The 15,045-nt window shown below is 38.7% G+C and overlaps 1 protein-coding gene across 1 annotated transcript in view; it reads left to right on the top strand.

The window, feature by feature from the left end:
• Positions 1-15,045, top strand: part of LOC148939253 (uncharacterized) — a 95,840-nt gene that overhangs the window by 58,883 nt on the left and 21,912 nt on the right. Inside the window, exons 11-12 of the mRNA XM_089106620.1 lie at positions 1,725-1,817; positions 6,258-6,350. Of these exons, the coding sequence (XP_088962746.1) occupies positions 1,725-1,817; positions 6,258-6,350 (186 nt within the window). The remainder of the gene's footprint in view (positions 1-1,724; positions 1,818-6,257; positions 6,351-15,045) is intronic.

Here is a 15,045-nt window from a genome sequence, read left to right as displayed (position 1 = left end):
CCTGATTATTCCTTGGTGATTATTTCACTTTAATTACGTTATTACATAATTCAATAACAACCAGGCTTGCTTCATTGCGCATACCCTCTCAACTATCTAACTTATGCATAAGCATAGCTATTGTAATTTTCTTTATTTTTAAGTCGCGGGGTGGCAAATCTGCAATCTCCATTGAACGGAGGAATTATGGAGGAATCCAATTTCTCCCTCCTGTTTATCCCACACAAAATAATAACCTTTATAAGATTTATTTTCTCCTGGGAGGCGATTGGTATTTTTCGCATTTATTTTTCTTGCTTCTTTGTTGAGCGAAGCTAAAATAACGCGTTCCTTCATTCCATTTTAATTTTGATTTGCAAGACAATCTCCAAATTCTTCCTCAATTTAATTCCCATTGGAAATCGTCTCTTCCGGTAAATGATTTCATTGAATTTCTATTTCTCGCGTCCAGAATGTATCTTGGGAACACTTCTTGTTCAGGATCGGCCTGTATATTTTTTTTTCTAAGAAAAAATGCTTGAAATACTTCCAGATAGGATTTTTTTTTCGAACATCAAGTTTTCACTGCCGATTATTCGGAATCACACAGGAAAACAATTACGAAAATCATTTCCACCAACTAGAATTTTCCCTCTAAATTGCAAGTTTGGATTTGCAATGGATCGCAACAACTGATCCATATTTTGTAAACCATGCTTGGGTAACATCAGTGCTTATCAATTACGAAACCATCCATTTGAGCTAGCTCTATAGCTTTGCTTGAACCAAATTTTATGCTGGAAATTGAATCTGAGGAAAGAGGAACTTTCAAGACAAATGATCTTGTGTTTTGTTTGTCTCAAAGGCAATACAGTTGATGCGATTCCAGTAAATGCCCTACATCTTACTTAGCGATTTTTCCCACGCAGAATGTGATACAAGGTTTAATGAAGGCAATCAAGACAAAAAGTATGCGTAGCTTATAAGAGTGGAAGCGGGTGCCAGTATCGCCAGAAATAAAAAATACCAGAGGCATCTAGCATGTGGTGACACCTAGCATTTTTTAAAGCTCTGTAATCATTTTTCTGTTAGGAACTGATTTCAGATATTATTACTACCTTAATTTTACCAATTACACTAATTGAATTGGTTATTTTAATTATTCAACTGAAGAAATATTAGGTGTCGCCAAACGCTATATGACTTTGATATTTTTTTTGGGGGGGAGGGGCACAAGCGCCAGTTCCCACTCATGCAAGTTACCATACTCTTTACGTCAAGGTTTTACTAGTACCGCCGGGTGCATCTATGAAAAAAAAAAAAATGGGATTGTGGCAGCCTGTAAAATAGTGTTCACAATTTCAATGTTTTCCTTGCAGAAGCCAATAAATACTTTCTTCAGTAGCAGCTGAATCATTAGAACTTAGAAATTCCACGTGTTTATCTTCTTCGCATATCTCAGTATCCTCCGTACCATATTGTTGCACTCAAAAAATAAAGTTTCGAACTTCTATTGCTATATCGTATATAACTTGGATGCAATAATACGATAAGCACGTTTGATTGTAGCATCTTTAGATATATTATTTCGTCGTGCATGCAGAATAATATCTTCTACCAACCGATTTTTTTATCTTTCCCGATTACTTGAAGAAATAATTTTAATACGATGCAAAATAAGAATTCTAATAGTTTTTTTCCTATATTATTACCATTTGAAGTTTCTTATCCATATAACATTTCAGGTCCAAAACCCCAGTTATGAGATACGAGGAGAATTACAGTCGAAGCCGTGGACGTGAAGCTAATTTACCCCCCTATGAAAGAAACCGTTACAGGTCAGACATAGACATAGACATAGACATAGGTTTATTAAGATCGAACAGCGTAGCCATGGCTAATTTATGTCGTCTTTACGACAATACGAAAAAAAAAAATACAAATAACACTATAAAAACACTAAAACTTGAATTAAAATAAAACTAATTCTTTTTGTATGATTCAACGAAAAAGGGGACAAAAGTGTTTTTGTAGCGGTTGGTCCTGCAGACAGGGGGTTGTAGCTTCGACTGGGATCTGGTTCTTTGGTTAACAGGAGCATCAGGTGGGAGGATCAGTCTGTGATGGGGCGAAGATAGCAGTGACTTGCCGAGGGACATGATCAGTGATAATCGTCTGTCGCTGAGAGATTCAAGGTTCAGTTCTTGCAAGAGTTTGTTGTAGTCGTCACTTCTGTTACCAACAATTATGTTAACAGCTCGTTTCTGCAAAGATTCAAGGTCATCGCAAAGGTAGTGGGTGCTCTGGACAAAAGGTCCCCAGACAGCGACGGCATATTCGAATAGAGGTCTCACATACGTAATATAGGCATTTTTTAGGCTTTGAGTGTCGCAGCCAAACCTGCGCATCAGGACTAAGGTCTGAAGTGATGCATTGCCAGCCTTAATAACCTTCTCCACGTGTTCGGTGAATGTGCAGTCCATCGATAATGTGACTCCGAGGATTTTTGCAGATGGAACAACAGGGAAAGGGACTTGCGGGAATTCCAGATCACGTTTTAAGGGGCAAAACCTGAGGATCATTGATTTATCTGCATTCAGTGTCAACTTGTAACGTTCACAGTCCTCAGAGAAGGATGCCAGAAGGGTCTCGCTGAACTGACGTTCGATTACACCTTCTCTGACGAGGTATTTGAGGACAAATGATAAATCGTCGACGAATTTGAGTCGCTCTTCGAAATTCTGAACGAGGAAGTTGATGAGGGAGATAAATATGAAACCAGCAAGTCTTGTACCCTGAGGGGCCCCACAGGTAAGTTTAGACCAGTATGAGATCAAGTCACCTTCAAACAATGGAAATACACACTGCGTTCTGTCCTGAAGGAAGCTCATCACTAATGCAAGAGACCGCTTCTGTGCGCCCATTGCTCGCATATTTTTTGCTGCCGTAAGATGACAAATCAGGTCAAATGCCTTCCTGAAATCGGCGAGAGCTAGGTCGATGAAGGTACTGCCCTTGTCAAGCCACTTAAAGATAATGTCAACTAGGTGCACGAGGTATATCGAGGTATTGCAACCTTTGAGGCCGCCATACTGGTAACGGTCTATGTTTTCCCGCGTTTGCTTGAGCAATTCACGCAGGATGAATGACTCGGTGACTTTTGCAAAGGTAGATGTGATTGATATCGGTCGTAACTCGTTGCAACATTTGGGTGTTTTAGTCTTCGGTATAACACGCACAAATGCGCGTTTCCAGCACGACGGGAAAGTTGACTGGGCGAAACATTCGCTGATGATGTGTCCAAGTGGCTTGGTCAGGAAAAGAGAGAACTCTCGTATTAACCTTATAGGCAGCTCTTCAGGAAAAGAGCTACTGGATGGACACAACTTGTTCAGCTCTTTGAAAACTTGATGCTCAACTATTTTGGTTTCACCTTCGTCAGGGCATATTGACAGTAGATTCTCTATTTCAGTGTTAGTTGGGGCGGGAAAGGATGTACAAATGTCAGTAAAATAATTGTTGACGTCATTTGCACTCACGAGTGACCCATCATCGTTCAGAATACGGATACTGGATGATACTGTTTTTCCAGCAATCTGCCTCACTAGACGGTGCCATTTACGGGGATCCTTTTTATTTCAGGGTCCGAAAGGGATTTTCCGAAGGACTTTCTTGCCTCGCGACAAAGGCTAACTATTTTGTTTCTTAATAATCGTAACGACGTTGCGTCACCACTTGACTGCCTTACTGTGGTTTTTTCGCGAATCAGCTTTTTTTTTTATTTTTGGAGTGATCCAGGGCTTGTCAGATTCGCTCACGACAAATTGCTTTTCCGGGAAAACTTCTAAGTATTTGTCATAGAGTAGGGACTGTAATATTTCTGCTTTCCTGTTGGCATCACTTTCGTTGTATACTTCGCTGAAGCAGTGAGTACCGACCCACATTCCGTACGTATTAATAGCAGAGTTCGTAATAGGTCTCCGGAGTACTTTTATATTCTTAAGCTTCCTGATTTCACTTTTTGCCTTCATCAGCAGAGTGTGATGGTCCGATTTGCCCAATGGCCCGTTCGAAGACACGTCTTTGTAATATGGAGTAAGGTTTGTAAGATTAAGGTCAAGGGTGCTCTCGGTCACATGGGTGGGTATCTTGACCACTTGTGACATACCCAGCGTATTGGCAAGCCATTGTTTCTTTGTTTGGTTGAAGTCACCAGCTATTATGAAGCCCGGGCGGCTATACCGCTGTCGTAATGTGTCTAACGTAGACTGAAGGTAGGATACCAACAGCCGTCTGTTTTTGGCGCTTTCAGGATAGTAGATACTTGCAATAATGATGCAAGAGACATCTCGTGGTAAATGTTTTGGCTTGCATAATGCCCAGATCGTTTCATGGTTAGGGTCATTGAAGTTATCTAAATATTTGCAGGGGATATCATCGCGTACATACAGGGCAACACCTCCGCCAATCCTGTCTGTTCTAGTGTTCAAGAAAACCTTGTAACCAGCCATCCTTCCACTTGTCTCGTCGAGCTGCCATGTTTCGGTAATTGCGGCGATATGGATGTTATTCTGACGTAGAATGACATCTAACTCATCCACTTTATTCGTTAGTGAGTGGACTTTGCTCAGAAGGAAGTTTGGAAGTTGGTGTTTACAAGAGAGAACCTGCGGTGATAATACTGGAGGACAATCAGACCCGAGATCATTGGTAGGAGCATTGTTGTCAGGAATCAGCCGGGGCGGTAGGCTCACGCTCGGGATTGAGACTAAATAACTCTCACGCTTAGGCTTTTGGCTGGCCAATCGTCCGTAGGTGACTAACACGTCAATCTTAAATTTCTTTCTGACACCTCTGCGTCCTCTTCTTGTTCGCTTGCGAAAGAAGGGAACGTCATCTATATTTTTATAAATTCTCAGTGTGACGAGTGTTTCTATGACAGATGGCGCCAAAACAGCAAAAGAATTGAAATTACCTTTTTTGCATTGATCAATCCAGTTTTCAGCAGCAGCCTCAGTCACAAAGAATAGCACTATTAATACAGTTTTGATTAATACCACTTTCATCGCAAAGGGAGGAGTATTTCAAGGCACTGAACTAGTCTCTTAATTCTATGTTAATAAAGAAAAAAAATGTCAAGTGAATGTAAAGAACAACTTTAAAGCTTGTAAAAAATATGTGAAGCCAATAGATGTAAAGGTAATGTACCGCCCTTAGGTCAGCAGATGATTCATTCCAACTGTTCTATTCACTCTGTGTCAATAAAAAAAATGTCAGGCGAAAGTAATAACGACATTAAAGCTTGAAATATACGGAAATTATTTTGAAAACTAATTTTCAGACAATGCAAAATGTGAATTATATTTACTCCAGCTTGGCCATTGCAAGTACTGATGCCACTACTTTAGGTAGTTCGGGCCACCGCCGGCACCAATGTAAGTACTATGTGGTCGTGGTACCTCGTCGACTACCTCTGACGTGCCACAAATTCTACAAGTTTGCCACAACCAGTGTTTGCATGGTAGAGTTGCCAAAGCTACGACCAGTAGGGCTACTACAAGGGTGCTATCTTTGGGGAATAAGTGCCACAGTATTTGGCCCACGGTGTCACAAGACCGTGGTCGCTTTCTCCAGAAACTTTTCAAAAACTAATCTTCCCTTGTGAAAGATGTCGAAAAGTATAGGGCGTTCTTTCCTATATAACAAATCTTTACTCTTTTCCCGTCTAGACCCCACCTAGATGGAATATGATAAAGTGAGCCTATATAGAAAAAAGTGAAAAAACTTTCAATCACAAATCACGATCGCTCTACTTACTGAACTAAAAAAACGAACCCAGGCTTCTGTCTTGTTTGATGCGTATGGGATTAAAGCTCATGAGAGTCTAGCCAATCATAAACATTAAAGGGGGATAACGCGCTCCAACCATTGCTTCAATTCTATGGCTTACACTCCTATCCCATCCTAAATCGTTAATCGTGAAACCCTGGTTTTGACCACCCGATGAGTCACCACCAAACTGTCTATTTTTAACTTGCGTTATCTATGACCTCCGTTTGCGAATTAGCGAAGCTGCGAGAATTCACGAAGAAAATGTGAAAAGGGAAAATTGCAAGATATGTAAGGGAAAGTGGGATGAGGCCCAAAGTGGGAATAAATTTAGCTTACAGAAAAGGTATTTATCTGATAGTTAGGACAAAGGACCCCAAAAAGGTTTCTTATTGTTTCTTTCCTATGTTGTTACTGTTTTAAATTTTCTTATGTGTGTAACGTTTCAGGTCCAGGACACCAGTTATGAGACACGAGGAGAACTACAGTCGAAGCCGTGGACGTGAAGCTAATTTACCACCCTATGAAAGAAACCGTTACAGGTCAGTACATGATTCATTCAAACTATTGTCTTAATTCTATGTCAATAAAGAAAAAAATGTCAAGTGAATGTAAAAGACAACTTTAAAGCTTGAAACAAACAGAAATTATTTTGAATATCAGATTGATTCAATTGAGTATTGATTCAGAATTCAAGGTGAAAACAGTAAGCCTTTTCAGTGAATTTTAATCCCTGCGATGCTAGTTCGATTTCGCAATGTTTAGTAAAGGATTATAGTTCCTTATAGGAATAAAATTATCACTCAGCATTTCAATAAGTGAGAGATAATCCTATGATAATAATTATTGAATTATTTTTCCTGATTAATTGTTATTGCCAAGTTTATTAATAAACGAGCAGAAGAGGGGAGGTTTTCTGTAGCAAGTGTCGTCGTACCTGCCGGGACTGCAGTCTCCCTTAAACTGCGGGGAATATATAGCAGAAGCCTACGCTTCCCTCGCATATTGGTATTTCCAGCTTCTAAAATTTAGCCTACTGCCCCTCGATATCACCCGATTACCCTCCGATATCATTTTTCTTTTTTGGACTGCCATGACTCTTTGATTACGCTTAATTACTGAAAGACAAGCATTAGAGAAAAACTTGCTTTGAACCTTATAATAAATTTTCCTGTGCGATCGCTATCCGACGGTGTGAAAATAGAATGCATTGTAACCTCGACTGTGAATTTCTTTGCGCATGATGCAATCTTACCAGCAAAGAGACTTCTTTATTGTGAGTTTCATACGCAAGGCCGAGTTATCAATCATGTCAAAGACGACGAAAATATTATTGACAAGTGTAAGCTCCTCGTATCGGCCGCCAAAGAGAAGACAAATATACCGCGCTTTGTTGTTTTCAGTCCCTGTGGAACTCCAGTCATCGGCGATGCTGTTTTTGCTACACTAGTTTCAAAAGTAAACGAGATATCCCGAAAGACAGATGGATTTATTGACGTCACGACTCGCGCGCTCTTAAATGTAAATTCTTCGAATACTGAAAAACTTAACAATGCATCAACCTCTGCTACCTACAATTCGCAAAGCGTAAGGCCATCGTATGCTCTAGCACCAAAAAATTGTCCACAAGCTATAAGGGTCCCTCATGACCGTAAACAATTTATTGACAGCATATGCAAAAAGGCTTCAAATGACATTACAGATCTTAACCGATCAAATAACGACTGGAAAATTTTTGTGCGCTCCAAATCTACGGCTAACAAAATAGTTGAGATTGTGAAAACCGCTTAGCCATCTATAAGTGCTTCTATGAAAGAACCAGTCTTCGCAGCCGTCGTTAAGCAAGTCCCCCAATCCTTAGACTTTTCTGACCTTCAACAACTAATCCACAAAAGCACAAAGACAAGCCAGCGTTGCGTTTCCCGCAGCTTTCTGCAGTTCGAGACTCGTAGTGACATTGACTTTTTCCTAAAAGAATCAGTACGCATTGTTTATGAAGGTCTACCTGTTCAGTAATTTCTCTTCCTTCCCCGCCGATGCTTTAAGTGTCACAGGTAGGTCACATGGCAATGAATTGCCAATCAGGTGCTACTTGTGGTCGATTTGGATCTACCAATCATGTATTTAACCGTTCGAACATGTGCACAGCTAGTATGCTCTGTGTGTTATGCAAGGCTGGTGGCCACACGTGTTACAGTATGAAATGTCCAAATAACCGTCCAGCTAAGATTCAGCTTAATCCATAAGGTCAAAGTGCCAACAGTCAGTCATAATGTCAATATGAGGTCTTCAGTTCTTGATGAGCTCGTGCCAAAACATGATGTGATTTGCTTACAAGAGCATCTTTTAAGTAAGTTAAGTCTTAGTCTTTTGGATAAATAAATTCACTTACTATGCATCCTGCGAAGCAAAATAGACCTGGTGGTAGACCGTCGGGTGCCTGTGACTTTCCTGAATTCCACTTTACGTCCGCTGCTTGTAGAATCCTGTGATCACTTTTTTGCATTTAAAGTTGATAATATGTTTATCTATAATGTTTATTTGCCAACTGATTACCATAATGATACGTCTGAACAGTTTTTTTGCTCTTGACTCTGAAAAGTTATATAGAAGCGTTTCAAGCATTCTTTCTTGTGATTCTGCATGCCTAATTATTGGAGATTTTAACTGTAACCTAACTGCTCCTTCTGCCCGCTCTTCTCTGATTGGTGGAATATTCGATAATCATTTGTGTGTTCTTGATAAAGACCAAGATTTCATACTGATTCACAATTCCTATCCATATCCAATTCCCAATTCAAGATTCACAATTCCTCGTCCACATCCAACATAGACCATGTTATTACTTCTCCCTCCTTAGATGTCTCTCAAACGAAGTTTCTTTGTGATTATTTAGTATGGAAAGAATATTTAATTCAAAGAAAGTGATCTAATCAAATTAGTATAAGTGAATATCTTGAAAGCTGAAGACACGGACTAGAGTAACTATTGTTTAATTGATGCTGTTTGTGAAGGACACCTAGCAAGAACATGGAAGTTAATCAATTATAACAATTCTTTTGAGATTACCAATTTAGTTATCTTAGCTTGTGAACATAATAAGGTGAATATTGTTTAAATAGAATAGATAGGGAAGCTTTGAGTAGGCTGGGGTAGAGGAGGAGAATACGTAGCCTCTGGTTCCTACACAAGGCTTCTTGGAGCTTATTCAAAATTAGTCAGTAGTGACTATTCATCTGCGAGTTTTTGAGGAAGAGGGTCATAAAGTTATTTTCATGAGCTCATGTAGCCTGAAAAGATTTGTACTAGTATAAACAAGAAAGGGGAAGTCATGACTGCCCAATTCCTTGGAATTCATGGAACCCCTTCTATGTGCAAAAGTAATAATCTTGCTGAAACTTCTGAAGCATAGTTGTGTGCATATCCAAAAATTTTTCTTCGCCATCAATATACGTCGACTGTAACTGCTACCGCTATTATTACTGTTATTGAATTTGATCTGAACAGTTTAAGGGCCTCCAGGTTTTCAAAAAGGCGTATCTACTATGTCTCAGAAATGGCTAAGGTTGTTAGGTTGAAAATTGCAGGGAATGTTGCAGGAGGATCTTGAAGTATTATAGATCCTCCCATATGTATGTGTGTATTTATATATATATATATATATATATATATATATATATATATATATATATATATATATATATATATATATATATTTATAATTAACATAAAGCAAAGATCTTTATAATGAGGGTGGCTAATACAAACGAGGAGACCAAGAGGAGGGTGTATCTTGATTTATTTTGTTTAAAACACACCAATTATTTCCACACTACCCCCTCGCCCTTCCCTCACCACACTCATTAGTTTTGCAAGCTAATGTTGAAGTGAATCAATAAAACAGGCTACACATTAGTTTACATTAGTTTTTACAGGCTAATGTTGAAGTAAATCAATAAATTCGGCTAGACGTTAGTTTTACAAGCTAATGTTGAGTTATATTAAATAAGAAAACCAAAAAGTATTCTGTATAACTTTGTTCATACTTCCCTATAATAATTTGATGTTTAAAAAGTCATACAGAAGACTATACCATTTTCCATGTTTAAAGAAAACATAATATTTTTAATTAATTCCATTTATATGTTCCTGACCTCCCCCAGGCCATTCAGCGTGTCCCCAGGTGGCGATAGGGGAACGCTCTACAGATATATAGGGTACCTCCATAGGAGGCACGGACCAAGTGAGTACTTTTCCTTGGGGGTCCATAATAGAAAGTGGGGCACCCTCGCCCGGGGTCATAAATACAGGCGGAAGAGGAAAAAGACCCGTAAAATCTATATTCAAAAGGACCCACTGGTTTGTTCTCAAGTTCAATTAGTTACAAACAGTCTCCCAGTAATGGGTTAATTTGCAAGGTGATGCAGTAAACTATTGCGATAGAATTCTCTATAGGAGAAAAACTATAGCAGGGTGTAAGATTCAACTCTGTGTGCAATAGTCTCTGCGATCTGTTTTCTTAACCTGTTTCGGGTATCTGCAAGACTAGGGACCTTGCGGTCAACTCTATTCCCACTCGTGGAGTGGCGTCTCTCGAGGATATTAAAGCCTAGTAAACGACACATCATTCACACGGGATTCTGACTAATGGACAATTTTTCTGGGCTTGGTATGTTTTGATGGGCGTCTTTGGGCTGAAAAACCTCTTCCTAGCTAATCTATCGATTATGGGTTGTCTCCCTGTAGTAGTATAATATTTGTAGGCATGAATATATAATGAGTTGGAGGTAATAGGCTTGAGACTGTCTGTGCAGGATTTCGACTCTTGTTGATAGAAGGGCATCGCCAAGTTCTGAAAACCATGTTGTGACAAAGATGGGCCCAAAAATGCGCAAAGTCTCCATTCATAGAGGTCCTAGTGACTTCTTGCTGTCCGGTTCTAAGCCGGCGTCAGCACTTCGGTGTAGACTTGAGAAGATACGTGATCCCCGTCCTGCACTGGTATCCGGGATCATTGCTTTTCCTGAGGCAAAAATAATTTCAATGATTTGAAGAACATGAAAATTGGAACTTAGAACGTTACGACATTAAAAAATTACTATCGTATCGACATTTTGACTGACGAATTCAGACGATTCGAGCTGGACTTATTAGGAGTTTCAGAAACTCATCCCAGGGGTAGGAAGCATGAAATTAGGTGATATAGAATTTGTTTACTCAGGCTGGAAGGATGGGGTACATAGACAGGGAGTAGGGCTCCTGATGAATAAGGAAGCTGCTAAGTCTTGTTTAGGCTGGGAAGGTATTAATAATAGAATACTAATTGCTCATTTTATGACTAAAAAGTTCAGGGTATCAGTTATAGATGTACTATACGCCCTTGTAGAACCGACTGACGGAGATACTAGTGACTCAGATAAATTTTACTTACAGTTACAGTAGCAAATAGACAGGGTCCCAGGTAGAAATATGATGTTATTACTGGGAAATTTTAACGCCCAGGTTGGTAGAAATAGGGAAAGATGGTATCCCAGCCTAGGTAAATTTGGTGTAGGAAAAGAAAACAGTAATGGATACAGACTTTTGCAATTTTGTAGGTATAACAATCTAGTTATAACCAATACGGTGTTTCGTCATTAATGGCTCATAAGTTAGCATGGTATTCACGTGATGGTAAGACAGCAAACCTTATTGATTATGTTATAGTAAACTAAAGACTGGCAGGATCAATACAAGGTGCTAGGGTATGTAGGACTGCCGTTACTGATGTTAAAAAGGTAACCATGTGGTAGTGTCAAAGGTTAATTTAAAAGTGAAATTTAGGAAGGGTAATTAGCTTCTAGGATGCTATGGCGTGGGTAAACTGAAGAATGAAACTGTGTGAGAAACTATCCACGAACAGTTTAATGCTAAACGTAAAAGTTTAAAATTTGACAATGTGGAAGATGGTTGGTATAATGTTAAAAAAACAATTTGTGAAGTTGCTGAAGGTGTATTAGGGGAGAAGGCTAGAACTGCAGCTAAGAATATTAGTGAAAAAGCTTTATGTTTAATAGAAAGGAGAAAAGACTTGAACAAGAATTATCTGAGTGATAGATCGTATGAAAACAAAAGAAATGTAAAGGAAGTGGAGAAAGCATTAAAATATGAACCATGGATAAAATTGCCGAGGATCTGGAAGATGCAGCTAGACGGCATAATAGTAAAATACTGTACTGGCACGTTAACAAATTGAGAGGGACGAGTCAATCCGGACTTCGCCTAGTTAAAGATAGGAATGGGGTCTCAATTAGCGATAAGGAAAAAACTAAAGAGAGATGGGCCGAACATTTTGAGAATTTGCTTAACCGAGATAGAGTTGCAGGAAAAAAAATAGAGGAAAATGAGAAAGTTTGTGATACCTTGGATGTTTAATAGAAAGGAGAAAAGACTTGAACAAGAATTATCTGAGTGATAGATCGTATGAAAACAAAAGAAATGTAAAGGAAGTGGAGAAAGCATTAAAATATGAACCATGGATAAAATTGCCGAGGATCTGGAAGATGCAGCTAGACGGCATAATAGTAAAGTATTGTACTGGTACGTTAACAAATTGAGAGGGAGTAGTCAATCCGGACTTGGCCCAGTTAAAGATAGGAATGGGGTCACAATTAGCGATAAGGAAAAAACTAAAGAGAGATGGGCCGAACATTTTGAGAATTTGCTTAACCGAGATAGAGTTGCAGGAAAAAAAAATAGAGGAAAATGAGAAAGTTTGTGATACCTTGGATGTGAAGGAAGATTTGTTTTGTGAGGAGGAATTAGCAACAGTACTAAAAGGATTAAAGAATAATAAGGCTCCAGGTGCTGATAGGGTGGTAAATGAGTTTCTTAAATATGGTGGCTCTGAGGTTAGAAATAATTTTCTGAAGATTATAAATATGAGTTTTGAAAAAGAGGAAGTACCAAACGATTTTAGGAAAACCTTAATTAAGCCACTTTATAAGAAAGGTGATAAAAGTGAGTGTGGTAATTATCGAGCCATTAGTCTGGTGTCTGTAGATAGTAAATTACTTTGTAATATGATACGTTTTGGACTGCGATATGCCGTATACAAAGTTTTGAGAGAAGAACATTATGGTTTTAGAAAAGATGGAGGATGTGTCGACTAAGTTTTAACTTTTAGGCTAATAAATGAGAAGTGCCTGAGTTTTCAAACACCTTTGGTCTTCAGTTTTATACATTATGAGCAAGCGTTCGAACCTATTGAAAGAGGCGCTTTAGCAAAGATTTTATCCTTGTATTGTATACCAAACAAATATATTACAGTGATTTGTGCTATGCACGAGAATAACACTGCTGCGGTTAAGGTAGGAAATGAGGTTAGCAGCTGGTTTTGTATTAAATCAGGAGTTAAGCAGGGGTGTGTTCTATCCCCCTTTGTATGGAGAATTTTGATGGACTTTGTTTTAAGGAGAACAGGAAAAGTAATGGGAGACCGGAATCAAATGGGGAGGAAAAAGTCTCCTGGACTTGGATTATGCTGATGATTTAAGCATCCTAGATGAAAGTGTGAGCAAAATGAATGAAGTTTTGGAGGTTTTGTGAGAACAGGGTGCTAGAATTGGTTTGAAAATTAATGTTAGGAAGACTAAGTCACTAGGGCTAGGAATAAGTGAAGATGAAAAGGTGACGTTGGGTAATGAAAAGATTGATCAGGTGGGCAGCTTCACTTACCTTGGTAGTATTATTAGTAAAGATGGAGGGAGCAGTGAAGATGTTAAAATAGAATAGCCAAGGCTCAGGGTGTTTTTTCACAGTTAAAAAAAGTCTGGAAGAGTAGGAAGATAAGTCTGCAAACCAAGATTAGAATATTAGAAGCTACAGTGATGCCAGTGGTCAAATATGGCTCTGAAGCATGAACGCTCAGAAAAGCAGATGAAGATTTGCTAGATGTTTTCCAGAGAAATTGCTTAAGGACCCGGCTGTCTGACCATATTTCAAACAATAGGCTATACGAAAAATGTGGTTCAATACCGCTCTCTAGGGCTATAATGAAAGAAAGCTTGAGGTGGCTAGGGCACGTTTTTCGGATCAAGGATGACAGATTGCCGAAGATTGTTCTTATCGGCCAATCGTCTAAGGCGAAACGGAAAGCAGGTCGTCCTCGTCTGGGGTGGGAGGACGTCATAAAGAAAAGGAAATGGGAACTTCGTGGGCGGGTGTAAAAAGGGAGGCTTTGAATAGATTGGGATGGAGGAGGAGTGTGCGTAGCTGTGTTGGCCTTAGGCGGCTTGGTGCTGCGGTGAGTTGTTAGTAGTAGTAGTAGTAGATCACCTGTCTGTATCGTTTTCTATCTTACCAGATCAAACTTCTCAGATACCCATTAGTCAACCAAAAACACCAAATCCATCGTATATACCTAATTGGGCATTAATCAACCTGAAACTGTATTGGAATAGTATATCTACAGTCCTTTCTAAGATTAAGGCACCGTTTGTCCTGCTGATCAAGCACTCGCAGCTGCCCGCTGAGGTAAAACGTTTTCTCCTTGATATTTATTGCGTTTCTTTTCGGGATGAGAATTTCATCAATTGGATAATTTCGAACTCAGTTATCGAATTACTAATTGATGACACTTGTAATAGATAATTGAAAAATACTGTCCTAATGTCTTTCTTATTTCGGGCATTAAAATCTTTCAAAAGGGAGACAAAAACAACAAATGTATCGCATTTTTATTTTTTGTATATTCCGCGTATTTTGGTTAATTTTAAATATTAATATTTTTTTCTTAAATGATTTAATTAATTATTGTCAATTAGGGAAATGTAGGCCTACGCAATTGGGGATATCCATTGATCCGTGCCCCTCTCAGAATTTGAGATTTTCCATATATTTGAATTTTGATTTTTTTTTCTCAGAATTTTGAGATTTTTCAGAATTTGGAGATTTTCTTCAATATAAATAACCTGTTATTTCTTTTTTTTTAAGTTTTTTTTTTCATATTCTTTATTTCCCATCCTATTTACCAGTTTTTACAATTTCCGTTGGATATTATTTTCTTCTTCTCGCGTCTCATTCTTAGTGAAGAAAGTCTTGAAGAAATTTTAGAAGCGTTTTTTCAAACTTATTCATAGCTCATAGCGATTGCTTATTTTTATTCGCTATTTGTATCTCCTAACCTTAAATCCCAGATGACAGAGCATGGACCCTTTTTGATAATTAAACTTATAAAACAAGTTTTTCAGTAGGTGT

This window comes from Artemia sp. Qi Xiang Cuo, chromosome 21, assembly GCF_049724085.1.
Source record: "Artemia sp. Qi Xiang Cuo chromosome 21, ASM4972408v1, whole genome shotgun sequence".
NCBI classification, from domain to species: domain Eukaryota; kingdom Metazoa; phylum Arthropoda; class Branchiopoda; order Anostraca; family Artemiidae; genus Artemia; species Artemia sp. Qi Xiang Cuo.
This window is presented reverse-complemented; position numbering and strand designations above follow the sequence as displayed.